Source organism: Bombina bombina, chromosome 2, assembly GCF_027579735.1.
Source record: "Bombina bombina isolate aBomBom1 chromosome 2, aBomBom1.pri, whole genome shotgun sequence".
In the NCBI taxonomy this organism is placed as follows: Eukaryota; Metazoa; Chordata; class Amphibia; order Anura; family Bombinatoridae; genus Bombina; species Bombina bombina.
In genome coordinates, this window is record NC_069500.1 from 136,396,843 (window position 1) to 136,419,813 (window position 22,971).

Here is a 22,971-nt window from a genome sequence, read left to right on the forward strand (position 1 = left end):
AATTGTTGATGGTATCCAAAACAAAAGGACCTTCAATGTAGGTGACTCATAATAAGCACCAATGGGTTAAGGAAAACTATATTGTTATATCAGAGGTCACTTGTAAAGACCACATCCTGTGTTTGTGGATTATATGGTCTGATAGTCCAGATAGAGCACATATTATTTTGTGCTATATCCCTGCTATGGGTTTAATACTCAAGTCAACTATAGTTTAAAATCCTTTTTTGGACTATAACTAGGGATAAAGTATTAGTACTCAATTATCTGTGCTGAATCATACTGAGACAATCTAATATCCAATAAATATTAAAGACATATTCAATCGGTCATAAGCTGTAGATAGTGCAATATAAAGGATATGGTAGATATGAACAAGGGTATGTAAGTCTTGGAGGAGGGGAGTTTGTCCCACTGATCTCTTAAAGATCAAATTAAGGGATATACAAACAGTAAGTTAGGTTAGAGTAAGGAAACTAAATGTAGAAGAGAGAGATTTTACTTTTGTATTATCTAATTTACATTATATTGTGTATTTTATGTTTAATTATGCGTGAGAGTTATAATATTCATTAGTAGTTACTTCTCTCAAAATTTGGTTTTAAAAAGAGTTTTTGGGTGAAAATATATCTCTCACTATCAGGGAATTTTCATTCACTACTTACTTTTCTATTCAAAGGGATGTAATTCACTAAAGTTATATAGAGAGGTAAGTATTCTTAACTATTCAGTAAAGAGATCTACGTCCATCCTCTTATTCATTCCCTCTGGGGCCCTAGTGTGTAATTTTACTATCCAAAATATTTCCTTTTTGCGAAGAGTTTTACCTCTATCTCCCCCTCGGGGGTGTTGTTTTATGGTATCTATGCCGATAAACGAAAAATATTTAGGGCCTATACCATGAGTTCTAAAATGTTTAGCCACTGGTGTTTTTGGTTCTTTCTCATCTAGAGAACGTAAATGTTCTCGGATCCTTTCCTTTAATGGACGGGTCGTAATGCCTACATATTGGCTTGAGCAAAATAGGCAATTGATCAAGTAGATCACAAATATTGAATTGCAATCTATCCTGTCTCTTATTTGAAAAATTTGTTTAGTAATATTTGAAGAAAATGTGTTAGTGACTGTGATACAAGTACAGCCCTTACAAGGGACATGTCCACATTTAAAACAGCCAGATCTAAGGCTTAACCAGTTTTTATTACTGGTGGATTTTCCTGCAAAGTTTTTCCTTGTAATATCTCCTAAGGTCGGTGCTTTTCTAGCTACACACGTTACGCCTGTTGTAAGTATATTGCTTAATGTTTCGTCTCCTTTTTGAGATAGTAAGGTTCTTTTTTACTATTCTGCAAATCTGTTGATATTGTTTACTAAACTGGGTGATGAATAGCATGTTACTATTTGTACTGGTTTGATTGAATTCAGTGCTCCTTCTCTTAGGTTTAGTTATGAGTAGATCCTGTCTGTTTATTTTCCCTACTTGTTCTTGAATGCGTGTTAGTAGATGTTTCTGATAACCCCTATCTACTAGTCAAGCTGTCAGCTCGTGTGCCTGTGTATAGTATTGGTTAAGTTCTGTACAATTACGGCGCAATCGTAAATATTGCGCCTTTGGAATACCTCTCTTTAGATGAGAGAGGTGGCAGGAATCCGCACGCAGTATGGTATTGCGTGCCAATGGCTTTCGATAAGTACTAGTAAAGATTCTGTCAGCTCTACTCTCTATACTAAGGTCCAAGAAATCAATTTTAGTTTCATGTTTATTTGCTGTGAAAGTCAAATTATAATTGTTATGGTTCATGTAATCTATGAATTTGTCCACTGGTTGTCCATCATGACTATTCCAAATGATTATAATGTCATCGATGAAACGACCATACATAATGACATTGGTAGCAAAAGGAAAAGTACTGGAGAAAATACGATTTAATTCTAGCCACCCCATATAAATGTTGGCATAGGCGGGGGCAAATTTTGCCCCCATCGCTGTGCCACATTTTGTAACGAAAAATATTTTTCGTTTATCGGCATAGATACCATAAAACAACACCCCCGAGGGGGAGATAGAGGTAAAACTCTTCGCAAAAAGGAAATATTTTGGATAGTAAAATTACACACTAGGGCCCCAGAGGGAATGAATAAGAGGATGGACGTAGATCTCTTTACTGAATAGTTAAGAATACTTACCTCTCTATATAACTTTAGTGAATTACATCCCTTTGAATAGAAAAGTAAGTAGTGAATGAAAATGCCCTGATAGTGAGAGATATATTTTCACCCAAAAACTCTTTTTAAAACCAAATTTTGAGAGAAGTAACTACTAATGAATATTATAACTCTCACGCATAATTAAACATAAAATACACAATATAATGTAAATTAGATAATACAAAAGTAAAATCTCTCTCTTCTACATTTAGTTTCCTTACTCTAACCTAACTTACTGTTTGTATATCCCTTAATTTGATCTTTAAGAGATCAGTGGGACAAACTCCCCTCCTCCAAGACTTACATACCCTTGTTCATATCTACCATATCCTTTATATTGCACTATCTACAGCTTATGACCGATTGAATATGTCTTTAATATTTATTGGATATTAGATTGTCTCAGTATGATTCAGCACAGATAATTGAGTACTAATACTTTATCCCTAGTTATAGTCCAAAAAAGGATTTTAAACTATAGTTGACTTGAGTATTAAACCCATAGCAGGGATATAGCACAAAATAATATGTGCTCTATCTGGACTATCAGACCATATAATCCACAAACACAGGATGTGGTCTTTACAAGTGACCTCTGATATAACAATATAGTTTTCCTTAACCCATTGGTGCTTATTATGAGTCACCTACATTGAAGGTCCTTTTGTTTTGGATACCATCAACAATTTAGAACTGAGACACCACTTATAATAATTATTATTATTTGTTTTATATGTTATAACATTTATTAAGACTTTATTTTAAATCTGTTTTTATTTTTCATTATTTCTTAGTTGTGTTTCTTTTCCTTTAATAATATTATATTACTTAGATGACATAATTAACTGAAATATTTTGATATGTATATGGGTTTTGTAACCGATATCAAACAGTTAATATGTTATTTTCATATGTCACAGTAATTGGAAACTGATACTGTTGTCTTTTTGAAATAAGCAATAGATCTATCATTGTATATATTATTTTATTTTACCTTAGTTTTTATTGTTAGGATTTGTTATTGTGTGCTCTGTTGAATATGAACAATATATCTTGTGTGACCTATTAGGGGGCAAGTAACCTCTCACAAACAATCAATCAATCATTACCTGCACATTTGCAACTCGCAAATCTGACTGTCGATTGGTTACAGGCCCCAATATAGGTCTTGCCTCACAAAAAACTCATTAGCCTCTGATGAAGCGCATGTACGCATGCGCGAAACGCGTCAGGTGTCTACCTGTACTTGCACCTGCCATTTGGCCGTCAGGCTGAACTAAAGAATAAAAGATTCATATATCTTGTTTGCTGTCTCCGGGTCTCCTCCTTAATTCCCCCTGGTGGGACTTACCTTTTCTATTATCCAGCGGATGGGATACTGCTTGTTGGAGCCCTCAGACATTACCCGACCTCTTAGCGGAGCCATTCTTACCCTTGACCCAGGAACTTGTCATCAAGCGCTTACGAGTAGCGCACGTCCTGACGTCACAGAAGGATTACGGTGAGCCACGCGGACCCAGACATTACCTACAGATGCGACTGGAGGGGTTTTCACCAAGCCACGACTATCTGTGGAAGTTGTCATTGTAGTCCTGCTTACGGAACGATCCGGCACACCATTTCTACTGGCGAAAGAGCACTCTGACAGATTCTTATACACCCGCTGGCATTGAGGATACTAGCTAAGTATTTTTCCTTCAATTAACCCTACAGTGTTTTGAAGACATACTTTTTCCTGTTATTATTTCTGTGACTTTCACGGGATACAAGTTACCATAACCATTACTTTTCCGGAACATACTGGACACTACTCCTTGATTATAAAAGCTTTGGCTTTACCGGACATTAGTTAACTAATTTGTTTTACAGGATTATACATTTTGGGCGAGACTTTCTTACCCAAATACACTTCTTTTTCACTGCAACAGGTTAATGGACTTTTTGGAACATTCTACAGTGCCATTATCTAAAAAACTATACTTTAGATTTGGCTAAACTATTTTCGAAACACCATTGTTTATGCGTAAGGATAACTACACTTGCTAGCTATTGTACTGCTATCTTTGCATTCCTTGTATAATTTTATATATATATATGTATAAACATATATATTTACTGGGAACACACAGTTCCCATAGACTGCAATGCAAAAAGGCACTTTTTAGAGCTATTTTTGTTTCTACCACCCTACTCCCATTAACTTGATCCCCAAAAATAAAAATGCTACTATAGATATTTTTTAATAAAATACACTACAATGTATTTTGGGGGCATTTGGGACACATTTATAAAATTAACCAGAGATCTGATCTCTTGTTAATTTTAAAAGCACTAATTGCTACCGCGAGTTTGCAGTAGCAATAACCAGCCGCTTGTAATGGCTGGTTAATTATCACGCACGCGCAAACGGGAAAATATGCCCATTGGCGGGCACTTGATAATTTAGCAATCCACTTGTAATCTAGCCATAAATGTTATTTTATGTCATGTTATTTTCCAATTCAGTTTTAGTAAGTTTACTGTGAAATCTCACAATATTTCAGTGAAAACTCATGAGATCATAGCAAAGCAATGCATTACCACGGCACTGTTTTTATTTTATTTTTCCAGTTTGCAGCTGGACAGCAGCTGATGTATAACTGTTCATAGAGCACTTACTCTGGTGAGCTGAAGACATTTTGAGGTAAAATATCTCCCCTTTTTACAAAGAGTTTTTCAGCTAATATTTTCTTGTCAGTTTTTACAGTTATGCTGCTTCACTTTCAAGTGATTTAGAATATAAGTATTGTGTCCCTTTGTCCCTTTAAGTAATGGGTCTTCTATTGCTCTTTTATGGAGAGATCTGGGTGGTTTGTGGTTCTATCTTAGTCTTTTAGATTGATCGCAGGCAATCTGGTGAATGAAGAGATAGTGGAAGGTTTGTGGTTCTGTCTTAGTCTTTTAGATTGATCGCAGGCAATCTGGTGAATGAAGAGATAGTGGAAAGAAAGGGTACCTTTCACCCTTCTCTTAAGTCCAACTAGCTTAACTGTGATGAACAATATATGACCACATAGGGACGCCCAGTAATGGCTGGTGGAAATGGTTAATTGATTGGATTGTTTTTTTAAGCAATACAGTTAATAAGTAATAGAATACAGATAGCAAATTTCCCAAAATGTCTCTCAGGCTTTCTGAGACAAAGAGGTGAGGTTGTAGGTATTGGCAAACCAGTGTGTTTTGGGTGGAGCCATAAAAGGTGATGTGGTCTACATATATAACTTGGGTAGGCTATATATGTCATAGGCAGGGTTGGACAGTATTGGGGCATGTGTTTGGACAGTTCAAGAAAACCTGGACATTTTCCCTGACAAGAAAAGGTGTCAGAAAGTTGACAGACTTCCCAACCTGTAACAATGCCGCAATGAAGGTTGAAGATTATGAGATAGTTTTGTATTTGAAACTATCAAGCCTCCTCCAGTCCTCCAGATTTTTCCTAATTTGTTAATTTATTTTATTTTAAACTAAGATTCTTTTATTTTTTACTACAATCACCCCCAGCTGAAGTATTTTAAGTGACCAAAAATATTTCCAGCCTTTGTGAGAGCTACAGAAAAAATAGAAATAGGCACTGACATTTTTTTTATGATTTAACAATAATATGAAGCCTGTTCAACTTAGTCACAAATTACTTCTCTGTTAAGACAGCTGAGTTTATTACTACAGGACACTTGCAATTTTCCAATAGTCCTCAATGCAACCCGAATAGTTCTACTTCGGAATAAAATGTCCAATGTAAATTTTCTGTGTTCATCTTGACTTTGAGAACTCTTTAACCTTTTGAATACAAAGGCATGATTGCTAGACACATTCCTATACCACAGTTTATTGAATTGTAAAACTAAATATATTTGGTTTCTAAAGGATTGTGTATAATGACTACTAAACCAGATTGCTGTAAGAAATGTTGTGGAAAAAAAAATTAGTGTAATATCTGATTAATTTTATAATGGTCAAGCTGGAAAATAATTTTGTAAGTCTCATTAGGATCTCTTTTTTATTTCTTGATTATTTTCTTTCTAAATAAAAGCACACTTGACTACATTCTGCTTTAAAAGAACATTCTAGTCAAAATTGGAATCCACATGGATGCATTTCAGTTTTAAATAGAAGCATTTTTGTAATATAAATGTATTAGAAAAAAAGCTTCTAATAAAAGCTATAGCTGTTTGAAAAGTGTATTTAAGTATTCACCGTGTATCAGCACTTGCTCAGAGACCCTGAAGCGATTGTACCATCTGCTAATGACTCCATTTGTTAATTGACATGATTTAAGTCCCACTGATTGCCTGAGCAGCTGCATTATTTAAAATATAGGTGCAGTGACAATATCTAGCTATGCTTCACATGCACGTGCAGAGAAAAATGTTAACACTAAAACAGTGATAGCTTTTACTAGCAGCATTTTTGCAATTACATGTGTATTTCAAATATGTTTCTATTCAAAGATGTAATTAGTCCATGTGCATTTAAATTCTGACCGAAATTGCCTTTTAGGGATAGATTACAAGTGGAGCGCTAATTACCACTTTCGCTAGAGTGGTAACTGCACTAGAATTAAAACTTTTGCGCTCTTCAGGTTGTGCTGGCATTAAGAGTTGAAAGTAAAAAGTTATTGCTTCAGCGCTTACCCGACGAGCACAAAAAGTCTATTTTGGATTAAAGAGACACTGAACGAAATTTTTCCTATAGTGATTCAGATAGAGCATGCAATTTTAAGCAACTTTCTAATTTACTCCTATTATCAAATTATTTTCATTCTCTTGGTATCTTTATTTGAAATGCAAGAATATAAGTTTAGATGCCGGCCCATTTTTGGTGAACACACTGTGTTGTTCTTGCTGATTGGTGGGTAAATTCACCTGGCGGTTTAGGGGTTAATAGTGTAGTCAGGGCTATGCAATTTTTTATCATTATTATATTTTATTTATGAAGCGCTGTCCATGGATACAATTCATTTAAATAAAACAATATATTGCAATGTAGGGGTGTGGCAGTTTAGGGGTCAATAGTGTAAAGAGGTAGTTTGCGAATTGCGATGTGTGAGTTTGGTGGTTTAGGGGTTAATAGTGTAAAGAGGTAGTTTTTGATGTGGGGGGTGGCAGTTTAGAGGTTCATTGTGTAGTTTAGTGCAACTGTTTCTTCCGGAAAACTCTTTTCACGACCTTTCAGGTTGCGTAAATAGGTTGAACGGTAAATGTGACTGCGTTTGCGTGATTGCATTTACTTCCAAATTGAAATACGAGTGCATATTACCACTCAACGCTACCTATTGAAAATATGGTGACAATAGATTGCTGCAATTTAGCGCAAAAGAATTTGCTGTAATTTTAACAGCATGCCAATTGTAATATGGATTTCAGTGCAAAGAACACTGCAATTTCGCAATCGTGTTTATGTTCCTCACACTAAGGATAGTGCTCCACTTGTAATGGCCCTTAATGTATTGATTTAGCAGGTTTAACCATTTATCATGCAATTAGCTTCATCATGAATAATTTGTAAAGATAACAAGTGAGAGCCAAAATTATATTTCCATGGTGACATTTATTCTTGTTAATAACAAACATCTAAATGCATTTACAACATAAATATGTAACTAATATGATAGTAACCATAGCAATGAATTATAAAGGAATTATACAAATCCAACATGTAACAATCTATTTAGATGATAAATGCACCGTCATTGTGGGGATATTTTATCAGGGATCACTACAAGAAAACTCCTGTGTGTGAATAAAATGTTGATCGTTTTCCCATGTTTACCGTGTTCAACTGCCATAGATGAATGATAATCCCATACATCAAAGTTCAGGAAGAGCAATATTTTTTTTTGTATTATCTTAAAAAGCCTGCAAACACCATTCTCTTTACTATAATTTTTAAATATAACAAGTTTGTGGTTAAGAGCCACTAAGCTTTTTAACTTGAAGAAACACTTGTTTTATCAGCTAGAATCTCCATCTGCTATCTGTATGTGTAAAAAAAAATTATATGACTATTTCTAAAGAACGCCGGAAAGAAAAGCATACCAATATCCTGAAGTCATAGATTTACAAATGAGCACTGTCACTATAAATATTTCTGAGAAATCAGGAATATAATTTTTAGAAAGGAATTTTGAAGAATTATACCCTTTAAAATATCTCAGCCATAAATGGAAAATATTTAAGATATATAATTTATTTATAGTTTATCCTTAAATTTACAAATATGAAAGTTCTCAGTTTTTTGTATGTTTTGTTGTTTTTTTTAACTGAATTTCTGGGTAATTCTTAAAGGGTCTCTAAACCCAATTTTTTTTTCTTTCTTGATTCAGATAGAGCATGCAATTTTAAGCAACTTTCTTATTCACTCCTATTATCAAAATTTTCTTTGTTCTCTTGCTATCTTTATTTGAAAAAGAAGGCATCTAAGATAAAGAGCCAGCCAATTTTTGGTTCATTACCTGGACAGCACTTGTTTATTGTTGGTGAATTTATCCACCAATCAGCAAGAACAGCCCAAGTTGTTCACCAAAAATGGGCCGGCATCTAAACTTACATTCTTGCTTTTCAAATAAAGATACCAAGAGAATGGAGAAAATTTGATAATAGGAGAAAATTCGAAAGTTGCTTAAAATTGCATGCTCTATCTGAATCACAAAAGAAAAAAATTGGGTTCAGTGTACCTTTAAAAAAAGAGAAAAGAAACAATGTAAGAATAATTTCAATTCTGAATGATGCTGTTTTATATGTAATTGTTATTTAGTAAAAAGCAGTCTATTTACATAGCTGCTTAATTTCTATTTTCTGCTATGACAAAAGCATAAAATATTGTAATAATGTAACAAAAGTGATACAATTGTGTTACATTTAATGTTGAATGTAAAAGAAGAAAAACTATTTCAAACCTTTAAGACACAGAGGTTCCTTCTTCATGCATGGTTACATCTGAAACCATCATAGCAAAGTATACTTACATATAATATGGCAAACAGATTAGCATTCTGTGATGTAAAGAAAGTGCATAGATGTCAAAAGGTTAGTGTCACGCCGAATTAAAAGATAGATGAGATCAATACCAAAGCTTTGCACATGCATTAATAAAGTTCTTATTGTGCTGTGAGATGAACACCTCACAAATGTATCAGCCAGGAGTGTGTGTATATATATATATATATATATATATATATATATATATATATATATATATATATATAATTAGAAAAGAACAAAAGAAAAGGGGAAACCTTAAACCAGCACATACTCATAAAAAATCCAATACAAAAACCAGACAAATGACTCAATAAAGACAGCAGCATGATTTCAAACACATCACAAGGTTTATTACCCACTTAACTTCAGTGGGAAAATTCAACAGGTGAACAGGGAGGCACCAAAACCTTTCTATATTTATAATATGTAAGGCATCTTAAAACCTGGATCCGGTGTAAATCCTAATGGATTCTCAAATAAAAGTAGGCACTCAGAGAAAGGATCCAACACCTTTAATTGCATACCCAAATGCTATAACTCCATAACGTTTCTGCCCCTCACAGAGGCCTTGTTCACATGGAAGCAAAAAACATATGTACAACATACCACCAGTGAGTCCTAATAATTACCCCTAACTATTACCTGATTTGTTACATGTGACTGTGAACGTAATGCTTCATAACAAACAGCTGTGTCTCATTAAGGCGTATATACATCATTGTGTGTCGGTTGGCATAGAAACGCGTCTAAGCATAGCAAGCCGCAAATTTGCACTCTCAATCTGAGTATTAGTCATGGAGTATTAGTCTACATGTATAAAAAAATATCTTACAGTGGACAGATGAATATCAAACCAGATTTTAAACAAAAATACACATTTCTAAAGGGTTCACATACTTTTTCTTTTTGCCACTGTATATAGATAGATAGATAGATAGAGATAGAGAGAGAGAGAGAGAGAGAGAGAGAGAGAAGAGAGATAGATAGAAGAATTCTACTTTTTTAAATAAATGTTTATATATTTTTTTTTTCTTTAAGGTTTTCTGAAGATTGCAGAACCCTTTAATGTGGATGTAAAAAACGGACTATCATTCAATGGCCCAGTAGAAAACATGTTTGGATACACAGTTCAACAATTTGAAAATGAAGATGGGAAATGGTACGTTATCTAACTAGTATTACTTTTACTTGGTAAAACATTACTGTATATTGTGAACTAAGTCTGAAATCACTAAAATTATATATTTGCATTATATGAAAGTCCCCAAAAGCTTTGTTGTAGGATTGCCTCACATCTCTTGTCATTTTTTTTAAAAGTCCTGTTAATGTCAAGTTTGCCAAACTGCTCAATGTTAACCCCTTGGATGATAAATCTGGCACTGCTTAATGCCCCTTTAGTGAATAGAAACATAATGGGGCTGATGTTGTTCATTGGTGACTTTGATTATTTTTTGAAGTTGTAGTGATTGACTTCTTTTTTAGACATAGAGGTAGGGATCAGGAACTTAAACTGCTAGGACAGATTTTAAATAAGTATTTGTTTATAATTAGATCCTGCAATCCGGATTCCGCCCCAAACACTGAACTAAGACTGCCCTTACCAAGGTTACTAACGATCTTCTCTCTGCTAAAAATATTGGCCACTACTTCATACTCATCTTACGTGACCTCTCAGCTGCCTTTGACACAGTTGATCACCCCCTCCTCCTACAGACCCTTAGCTATTTTGGCCTCTGTGACACTGCTCTTTCCTGGATTCACTCTTATCTTTCTCACAGGTCTTTTTCTGTGTCATTTGCTGGCGACTCCTCCTCTCCAATGTCTCTGTCTGTTGGAGTACCACAAGGATCTGTTCTGGGTCCTCAACTCTTCTCCATTTATACTTCTTCACTGGGTAAACTTATCAATAGTTATGGCTTCAAATATCACCTCTATGCTGATGACACCCAGATCTACCTCTCCACCCCTGCTCTCTCTCCCTCTGTCCTTTCTCATGTCAGTGACTGCTTATCTGGTATTTCTTCCTGGATGGCCTCTCACCACCTAAAGATTAACATGTCCAAGACTGAGCTCCTTCTTATCCCCCCTCAAGTTCTACCCTGACTTGTGACTTCTCTATCACTGTTGATGGCATCACCATCTCCCCATCGCCCCAAGTCCTCTGCTCAGAGTTACACTTGACTCAAATCTATCCTTCGCCCCCCCATATCCAATCGCTTTCTACATCCTCCTGCAACCATCTACGCAACATTTCCAAGATTCAACCTTTTCTGTGCACTAACACCACAAAGCAAATAATCCACTCCCTTTTTATTTCCCGACTTGACTACTGCAATAACCTACTTACTGGCCTTCCTCTTTCCCACCTCTCCCCCCTTCAATCCATCCTAAATGCCTCTGCCAGGCTGATCACCTTTCCCATCGCTCTGTATCTGCTGCACCTCTCTGCGAGTCCCTTCATTGGCTCCCCATTCACAGCAGAATTAAATTCAAAATTCTCACCCTTGCATACAAAGTGCTCACCAACACCGCTCCCCTCTACCTATCCTCTCTAATCAACAAGTATACTCCAGCCTGCCCACTAAGATCCAACAATGACCTGCTCCTTGCATCTGTGACTATCACCTCCTCTCATGCTAGACTGCAAGACTTCTGTTGTGCAGCACCTACCCTCTGGAACACTCTCCCTCATGCTGTCAGGCTTTGCCCAAATCTTTCTTCCTTTAAATTCTCTCTGAAGACTTTTCTGTTCAGAGAAGCCTACCACCCAACTCAATAATATTTCTCTTACCTAACAACATTTCCCTCATCTAACTCTGCATTAACATCTTTCTCAATCTTGCAGTCCTCGCCTCCTGTTTCTCAACCTCCTACCCTTCTGGATTGTAAGTTTCCTTGGGAATAGGGCCCTCGATTCCTCCTGTATGTGTTTGTAAATTCTGTCCTGTCTCTTAGTCTTAGAAGTTTTATATTATTGTTTTATTTAAATGAATTGTATCCATGGACAGCGCTGCGGAATATGATGGAGCTTCATAAATAAAGTATAATAATAATAATAATAATACACTGGCTCCCCATACACTCCAGAATACAATTTAAAGTATTAACCTTAACTTACAAAGCAACAGTCGAACTCCCAACTATATTTCCTCTCTCATCGTGAAATATTCCCTATCCCATACTCTTCGTTCAACCTCTGACTTATGTCTCTCCACTCCTGTTATTTGTATGTCCCACTCCTGTCTCCAAGACTTCTCACAAGCTGCTCCTATCCTATGGAACTCTCTACCCCGCTCCATATGACTGTCTCCAACCATGTATAGCTTAAGACGCTCCTTGAAAACCCACCTATTCAGAGAGGATTACCATCTCTCATCCTAACCAAACTAATACATGAACTGCCTGACTCACTGCTGCAACTACAATCAATGTGACAAGGTACCCCAACCTTATATCTCCTCACCCTAAACCTGTAGACCGTGAGCTCTCCAGAGCAGGGACATCTTCCTCCTTTACTAGATTTGTTTAGTTTTGTTATGTTTTGTATTTTATCACAAATCCTTGTTAATCTATACCCCTATCATTGTACCCAATGCTATGGAATTTGTCGGCACTATACAAATAAATTATAATAATAATAATACACTTAGAAGAAGTTTGACCATGATAACATCTTTATTTCTATATTAAATCGTTATATTCAACTTTAATGTGAATTTTAAAAATACTGGCCATGTCAGTAAAATACAGGCAGGGTGGCAACCCTATTCTTCTCCTATCTACACACAGAAATGCATACACACACACACACTCATACACACTCATACACACACAAACCCACACTCATAGACAAACACACACACTCATACATACACACACTCATACACAAACACGCAGAAACACACTCATACATTGTGATATTCACAATCACTTTAAATGGTGAATACAAATCTATGACAAAAATAAAGGTTTTGTTGCTCTTTTCTTATAATAAGCAAGAAGAAATCACTTGTTCAACTTGTTATATAAGGTGAGGCATTAGTTTAGTAATTGATTTAATATACATGAAATTATATCTTGCAATAACACATAAGAAAATGTGGATAGGCACTGATATAACAATGATATAACAAGGAGAACCACAGAGAAAATGAGAGTAATAAATGGGTTAAATCACTCAAATGGCAGTTCAATAATATCCAGGGTAAAGTTGTTGCTTTTATGTATAAGCAAGGTTTTCACGCACTCACACAAGCAATCAATAAAATATATACAGTCCAAACACACTCTCATATATCCCAAATACGTATCAAAAGTACTTTTCCAGATGACAGGTTAATATGCAAAAAGGCAATCGTATATAGGATTGATGCAAAAATAACAGGGTAAGTATGTGTGCGTGGAGAGCTGTACTTAGCTTGTAACCAGGGAGGTTGAGGCAGCGTGGGTATGAGAGAGCTAAGAGGAGCTGACAGGCAGGCAGATTGAGCTCCGGTGACCGCTCAGTGTGAGCGCGACTTCGGCGTCTGTAGTAAGAAGTTCCGGTAAGCGTAGTAATCTGGGAGGCTGGTTCCGGTAGGGAGTAAAGGCAGCAACAGAATATGCAGCGCATATAGTAAGAAATGAGCTAAAGGACCTGAAAGACTTAGTAAAGTCTAAGAGCAAAGTTATTTCACAGGAGACAAAGTGAACTGTGAAGAAACAACTTCAATTTTCAGGCCCAGAATGAGGCTAGAGTGTTTCCTTAAATAGGAAGGAAGTACTTGTGATGTGCAAATTTAAAGGTATATCACATGTCCCCCCCCCCTCAGGGAATCACCCCTGGGGATTCCAGATGCGGTTTGAGGGGGTATTTCCTATGGAAAGCCCTGACCAACTGGGGTGAATGAACAGATGAATAAATGAGCCAGGAGTTATCTTCTGGGCCGTAACCTTTCCATTTAATGAGATATTCCAATTTATGTCTATGTATCCTAGAGTCAAGTATGGATTCTACCTCAAATTCCTCCTGGTTATCCACCATTACAGGAGGTGGGGGTGAGTCAGAAGTGCAAACTTTGACAGGATATGGTTTCAACAAAGAGATATGAAAAGATGGATGAATTTTATAATCTGTAGGCAATTTAAGTTTTACCACATTGGAATTGATCACTTGTTCGATTGGGAAAGGACCCAAAAACTGATTAGCAAGTTTTTTGCTTGGAACATGAAGTTTGAGATTCCTAGTTGAAAGGAGTACTAAGTCCCCAATCTTGTAATCAGGGCCTTGTTCATGAGTTAGATCATAATATCTTTTTTGATAGTTTTTTGCTTCCTTCAGATGTAACTTCAGGACATTTAGTCTTTCTTGGAGATTGGATGTAAATTCTGTAGCTACAGGGGAATTTACTTCTTTACTAGAAAGAGATATAGTGTTAGGGTGAAAACCATATGTCGCATGAAAGGGGGAGGTTTTGATAGAGGCGCTTAATGAATTGTTATATGTGAATTCAGCCATGGGGAGATAAACTGACCAGTCATCTTGAAGATGTGATATATAACAACGTAAGAATTGCTCTATGGTCTGATTCAGTCTCTCTGTTAGTCCATTTGTCTGTGGATGGAAAGCAGTCGTATAACGATGGTCAATCTTTAACAGTTTACATAGAGATCTCCAGAAAGAGGATGTAAACTGGGTTCCCCTGTCTGTAACTATGTTGGTCGGTAGTCCATGTAATCTAACTACTTGGTCAAGAAAAACTCTAGCAGTTGTTATAGCTGTGGGTAATCCCTTGAGAGGGATGAAATGTGCTAGTCTGGTTAAATTATCCACTATTACCATGATCGTGTTATTTTGTTGTGAAAGAGGTAATTCAACAATGAAATCCATTGCTATGGTACTCCATGGTTTATCCGGAATAGGCAGAGGTGTGAGTAAACCAATTGGTCTTTTGTGAACTAATTTGTTTCGAGCACAATTCTCACACCCGGATACATATTCATAGATGTATTTATTCATGCCTGGCCACCAGAAATTACCTCTGGTGAGGTCAATGGTTTTTTGGATTCCCGGATGTCCAGAAATGATATCATCATGGGTATGTGAGAGGACTGATGATCTGATACTCTCGGGTACATATAATTGATTGTTATGATAGTATAGGCCAGTTTGAGGGTCTTTGGAACAATACTGGTGAGGTATTGTATCTTCTTTTAAGGCATTATGTACTTCTTGTTCTATAGGTGTGAGGACACCAATGAACTTTTCAGGTGAGATAGTATAATTAGGTGGATCATGGGGTGAAGTTTCTGATATTCTAGATAAAGCATCAGCTTTCGTATTTTGAGTTCCTGGTTTGTAGGTGATGATGAAGTTAAAGCGGTCTAAGAATAAAGACCATCTTGCTTGTCTGGCTGTCAAAATTTTGTTCTTCTTCAAGTATTCAAGGTTCTTATGGTCAGTAAATATTATGAAGGGAAGTTTTGATCCTTCTAAGAGGTGTCTCCATTGTTCTAGAGCACTCTTTATAGCCAGAAGTTCCTTATCACCCACACTATAGTTAACTTCAGCACTAGTTAATGTTCTGGAGAAAAAAGCGATTGGGTGAATTTCACCATCATCACCTTGCTTTTGAGAAAGTACTGCTCCTATGCCAGTGTTTGAGGCATCCACTTCGAGTTGGAATTGAGCTTTAAAATTGGGGAGCGAAAGTATTGGAGCAGTAGTGAATAGTTCTTTAAGAGTATCAAAGGTTTCTTGTGCTTTGTCAGACCACTTGAATTTTTGATTAACACTGGTTAATTGGGTTAGTGGTCTGACTATTGAGGAAAATTTTTTAATAAACTTTCGGTAAAAATTGGCGAAACCAATGAAGCGTTGCAGTGATTTTACAGTGGTGGGAATAGGCCAATCAATAATAGCAGAAATCTTTTCAGGATCCATTTGTATTTTATTAGGAGTGAGTATATAACCTAAGAATTTTATCTTAGAAACATGGAACACGCATTTTTCTAACTTGGCGTATAATTTGTGTTCCTTAAGACGAGTAAGTACCCATCTTACGTGCTTTTCGTGTTCAGAGGGAGTTTTGGAATATATCAAGATGTCATCTAAGTATATGATAACACAAATGTCCATGAGATCATGGAATATTTCATTAATAAAATGCTGAAAGGTTGCGGGAGCATTGCTCAGACCAAACGGCATCACATTATATTGGAAAAGCCTGTAGCGAGTTCTAAAGGCGGTTTTCCATTCATGACCTTCTTTCATACGTATGAGGTTATAAGCCCCCTTAAGGTCAAGTTTGGAATAGATAGTTGCTTCATTCAATCGTTCTAGTAATTCAGGTATAAGTGGTAGAGGGTATCTGTTTTTAATAGTTATTTCATTTAAAGCTCTATAATCAATGATAGGTCTTATAGTACCGTCTTTATTACGTACTAGAAACATTCCAGCTGATGCTGGGGATGTTGAATGTGATATAAAACCCTTTCGGAGGTTGTCGTCGAGATAAGAGCGTAAATAAGTTAACTCTTCTTGTGATAATGGGTATATTTTACCGTGAGGTATTTGAGACCCTGGTATTATATCAATAGGGCAGTCAAACTCCCTATGAGGAGGGAGATTTTCTGCTTCTTTTAAGTCAAACAGCTCTGCCAGATCCTGATAAATTTCTGGTAGTTCTTTTTCTATGGTAGAGATTAGCTGAAAAGGATAACAGGTATTTAAACAGAATGGTGATTCTAAAGTTAGCTGTGTGCTTGACCAGTCAATGCTGGGATTATGTTTGTTTAGCCAAGAAAATCCTAGAATAAGAGTATGCATATGGATAGTGATTAAATCAAAGGACACATATTCAGTACGGCCTTTATCAGTAGTCATTAAAAGTGGTATTGTTTGATGTGTAATGGGACCATTTTGTATGTGTGTGCCGTCAATGAGTTTAACAGATACTGGTTGTGCCTTGCAAACAATAGGGATTTTATTTAATTTAACAAAAGAGATATCAATATAATTTCCGGCTGCCCCAGAATCGATCAACGCTTTAGATCGTATGTTTTTCTGATCCCACTGTAAAGAAAGTCAGTTGAGGGTTTTGAGCAAGGAGTAAAATATTATGTTTTATAAGCATCTTACCCTTTTTTTGTCTTAGAAGATTTGGGCAGTTTGAGACGGAATGTTCCTTTTGCCCACAATATAAACAAAGGTTTTCAGATTTACGTCTGGCCTTTTCTTCGGGTGTAAGGGGTCCCCTTATAGCTCCAATTCCCATTGGGGTTTGATTTGATGTACCCTTTTCCTGGGTTGGAGTGTAATGATATGAAAGTCGCGGTGTTCCATCAAAAGAAGCCCTTTCAGCCTTCCTTTCGCGTAGTCTACGATCCAGAGTTGTGCTCAATTTTATGAGACCGTTTAAAGATTCAGGCATCTCCAAGCGGGACAACTCATCTTTTAACGATTCAGAAAGTCCCAATCTGAATTGGTTCTTTAAGCTTATTTCATTCCACTTAGAATCATCAATCCACATTTGGAACTCAGTGATGTATTCTTCTACGTTCCTTTTTCCTTGTTTCAAAGATCTTAGTTTTGTTTCTGCAGTGATCTGAGTGTGAGAGTCCTCATATAAGGATGTCATTGCTAGAAAAAATTATTCCAAAGAATCAAGTATTGGATGGTTATTCTCAAAAAATCTATTAGCCCATGAGCGGGGCTCCCCCTGGAGGAAAGAGATAGTGGTGCACACTTTGATTCTTTCAGAATGATAAGTCTTAGGCCTAAGTGAGAAAAGTAAATTACAAGCATTTTTAAAATCTCTATATTCACTTCGTTTACCAGTGAAGGTTTGTGGGTAATTAATATGTGGTTCAGGTGTTTCTAAACTTTTCACAGGTAAACATTCTTTTACTAGTGTTTTAAGTGCCTTGTTTTCTGTTTGTAATTCAGTTAAAGCCCTTGCTAAGTATTCCAATTTTTGATTGATATTAGTGATTTCATTCTTTATTTCACTGGGATCCATATTTATTATTAGTGGTTATGTCCTATATTTTATGGGCCTGAAAATTCTGTGATATTCACAATCACTTTAAATGGTGAATACAAATCTATGACAAAAATAAAGGTTTTGTTGCTCTTTTCTTATAATAAGCAAGAAGAAATCACTTGTTCAACTTGTTATATAAGGTGAGGCATTAGTTTAGTAATTGATTTAATATACATGAAATTATATCTTGCAATAACACATAAGAAAATGTGGATAGGCACTGATATAAGAATGATATAACAAGGAGAACCACAGAGAAAATGAGAGTAATAAATGGGTTAAATCACTCAAATGGCAGTTCAATAATATCCAGGGTAAAGTTGTTGCTTTTATGTATAAGCAAGGTTTTCACGCACTCACACAAGCAATCAATAAAATATATACAGTCCAAACACACTCTCATATATCCCAAATACGTATCAAAAGTACTTTTCCAGATGACAGGTTAATATGCAAAAAGGCAATCGTATATAGGATTGATGCAAAAATAACAGGGTAAGTATTTGTGCGTGGAGAGCGGTACTTAGCTTGTAACCAGGGAGGTTGAGGCAGCGTGGGTATGAGAGAGCTAAGAGGAGCTGACAGGCAGGCAGATTGAGCTCCGGTGACCGCTCAGTGTGAGCGCGACTTCGGCGTCTGTAGTAAGAAGTTCCGGTAAGCGTAGTAATCTGGGAGGCTGGTTCCGGTAGGGAGTAAAGGCAGCAACAGAATATGCAGCGCATATAGTAAGAAATGAGCTAAAGGACCTGAAAGACTTAGTAAAGTCTAAGAGCAAAGTTATTTCACAGGAGACAAAGTGAACTGTGAAGAAACAACTTCAATTTTCAGGCCCAGAATGAGGCTAGAGTGTTTCCTTAAATAGGAAGGAAGTACTTGTGATGTGCAAATTTAAAGGTATATCACATACATACACACACACTCATACATACATACATACATACACACACACACAAACATACATACATACATACACACACACACACACACACATACATACATACACACACACTCATACATACATACATACATACACACACACACAAACACACACACATACATACAAATACAATCATACATACACAAACACTCAGAAACGCACACACACAAAAATAAACACACACTCATGCATACATACACAAACACACACAAACATATATACACAAACACACATAAATGCAAACATATACACACATGCACACATACACACAAAAACACACACTCATACATACATACAAACACACATTAACGCAAACATACAAACACATGCACACATACACACACACAAAAACACATACACAAAAACAAACGCACACACATGCACCCACATGCACATATACACATACAAAGGCACATGCACAAACATACACAAACAATTTTTGCAATAAAAAACCTAGAAAATTCAATGGCAAAAAGGTAATACCAGAGTTAAATTTCCGATACAAACATTAAAAGCATGGAAATTATGAAACTAAACTCCCCGTCCCACAAAACAGAAAAATTTAATATCATATCATATAAAAATAATGCAATATATTGTTTGACGGGAGGGTTGAAATTTTCAGAATTTTAATGCTTCATAATGTTTGATCGGAAACTCTGGCATTAAAGGACATGACAAAAATTTTCTTTCAGGATTCAGGTAGAGAATACATTTTTAAACAATTTTCTTATTATCTGATATTTTTTTAATTTTCTTGGTATCCTTTGTTGAAGGAACAGCTATGCACTGCTAAGAGCTATCTAAACACATTAGTAAGTCAATAACAAGAGGCATTTATGTGCAGCCACCAATCAGCAGCTAGCTACCAGCATCCCAGTCTACCTAAGTATGCTTTTCAATAAAGAGAACTGAGCAAAATAGATATTTGTTTTTAAATGATCAGCTTAAAATTTGCTAGCCTTTTGTTAAAATGTCACGCAGCAATAACAGTATCAATATCCATTATAGCAAAAAATTTTATAAAACATCCACTACTATTTCATTTGTTTTCAGCATTTTAATGTTCATTTGTTTTTGCAGGAAAAACAGTATGCTATATTTTATGTGTGTTTAAGTCTGTGCATGCGTGTTTTGCAAAAAAAAAAATATCTATACAAATATCTATACAAAACACGGAAGGGGACTTCACTCTCAGATTGGACTGGGTACACATCTCATGACCCTTCAACATGCTCATCCCTGGGTGCTTAATAGCACTCTCAGGAAGCTGTGCTGTCCCCAGAGTCCCAGAAATGTAACCCCAGAAAAGTCTGGGTGCAAGGCCCATACAGGGCCGGTGCTAGGATTTTTGGCTACATAGGCAAAGACACATTTTGCCGCCCCCCCCCCCCCCCCAAAAAAAAAAAAATTGATATACCCTGTGTAATAGATATTTCTGCATGACATAAATGTGCAGGTAACAACATTTACCTACACACGCACATACTCATACAATTTTACACATGCATACATATTTTCACACACACACTTACACATATTTACAGATACATACATACACACACACACATACATATTTACACATACATACACACTCACATTTACATATACATACACACACACACACACACATATTTACAAATACATACACACACACATATTTACAAATACATACGTACACATTTTTACACATACACATATTTACATATACACACATATTTACATATACATACACATATTTACATATACATACACATACATCTACACATACTTACACACACATATTTACACATACATACACATACATCTACACATACTTACACACACATATTTACACATACACACATTTACACATACACACACACAAATATTTACATATACATACACACATATTTATACATACACACATTTACACATACACACACACATTTACACATACACACACACATTTACACATACACACACACATTTATACATACACACACACATTTACACATACACACACACATTTATACATACACACACATATTTATACATACACACACACACATATTTACACATACATACACACACATAAATACACACATTTACACATACATACACACACATATATTTACACATACATACACATTCATACACACACATTTAAACATACATAAACACACATATTTACAGCAGCATAAGTATCATGTCACTCTGAATTCACGTCTTATATCCCCAAGTTGAGCTGAGACACAGCCAAGCAAAACTCTCTCCCTACCCATCCCCCTCTCCTGTTTGCCTCCCCTCTGCTTACTGTGAGGGGCTTGTGTCCGATTTCCCAGTTACATTGTGACCTCCCTCTGCAGGAACAGCTCCCTGGCTTATAAATCTTGTTTAACGAGCAGAGCACAGTATCTCTCTGCACGGAGCTAGGACTGCATTAAGCAGATACTCCCACAAATGGCACTAAGGGTTAAACACAGTGCTTTTAGGACATTAACATATATATACACACAACAGCCCTGCATAAATCAGAAAAAATATATATATTTAAAAAAACAAAGCAAGCCTGTCCTTTAAAAGCAAGTGTTTATTTAAGCAAATGGTTCAGAACATGCAACATGGAAAATAGCTCAGACAGTGGAGTAAAAGTAAACTTGTAGTTAACTGTCTGAGCTATTTTCCATGTTGCATGTTCTGAACCATTTGCTTAAATAAACACTTGCTTTTGCTTGCAGGACAGGCTTTGTTTTTTCTATACGCTTTACTTTAATACAGGTTTTGCTTTACCTGTGACTGTCTGCTGCCATGCCAAATCAGAACTGCTGAGTGCTGAGCTACTTGAAGTTCCAGCCAGGACAGCGCAACTCCTGCTCCAGCAGCTCCACCCCCTCATCCTTTCCCTACAGAAGCCCGCGCGCACTGAACAGATGCAGCCTGTGCGCGCGGGAAACATTTGAATTCAGCAAATATTTTTAAAAATGTAACTTAGCTACACATATGTATTAGCACGGCACCCCAATTTCTCAATTCGCCCTAAGAAAATTTAAGGTTATCTATCTAGACTGGGGGCGGACCGCAACGCAATCTGCAAATGTAAAAAAAAAAAATTTTTTTTGCTGCTGCAAGTTGTCAGTTGTCACCGGCATTTTGCGCCCACATACTGTGGCGCCCTAAGGCCATTGCCTAACTTGCCTTTATGCAAGCGCCGGCCCTGGGCCCATAAGGAAAATTACAAAATAAATAAATAAATAAAACACACAGAGAAAGTTCAGCACTCACTTACAAGCTCTCAGCTAAGATTACAAGCAAAACTGAAGGAGTTAGTTACCCCATCTGGCCAATTCGGACAAGCCCAGGTATATACGTCAAGGTCTCTCCCAAAACCTGGTCCCTAATACAGCTATACAAATGCAAGCTCTCAATCAAACAAACTGGGAACAAGTCAATGGTTCACAGACTTATGTAATCACCCTAGACATATACAAAACACGGAAGGGGACTGCACTCTCAGACTGGACTGAGTACATATCCCATGACCTTGCAACATGCTCAGCCCTTGGTGCTCAATAGCACTCTCAGGAAGCTGTGCTATCCCCAAAGTCACAGGCAGTTAACCCCAGACAAATCTGGGCGCAAGGCCTATAGGGAAAATTACAAAATAAATAAATACAACACACAGAGAAAGTCCAGCACTCACTTGCAAGCTCTCATCTAAGATTAAAAGCAAAACTAGATAAGTTAGTTACCGCATCTGGCCAAATGGGACAAGTCCTGGTACCACGTCAAGGTCTCTCCCAAA

At 36.5% G+C, this 22,971-nt stretch overlaps 1 protein-coding gene across 1 annotated transcript in view; it reads left to right on the top strand.

Annotated features, from left to right (window-relative positions):
- ITGA1 (integrin subunit alpha 1) overlaps positions 1 to 22,971 on the top strand; it is a 359,476-nt gene that overhangs the window by 41,175 nt on the left and 295,330 nt on the right. Inside the window, exon 2 of the mRNA XM_053701263.1 lies at positions 10,266 to 10,386. Within this exon, the coding sequence (XP_053557238.1) occupies positions 10,266 to 10,386 (121 nt within the window). The remainder of the gene's footprint in view (positions 1 to 10,265; positions 10,387 to 22,971) is intronic.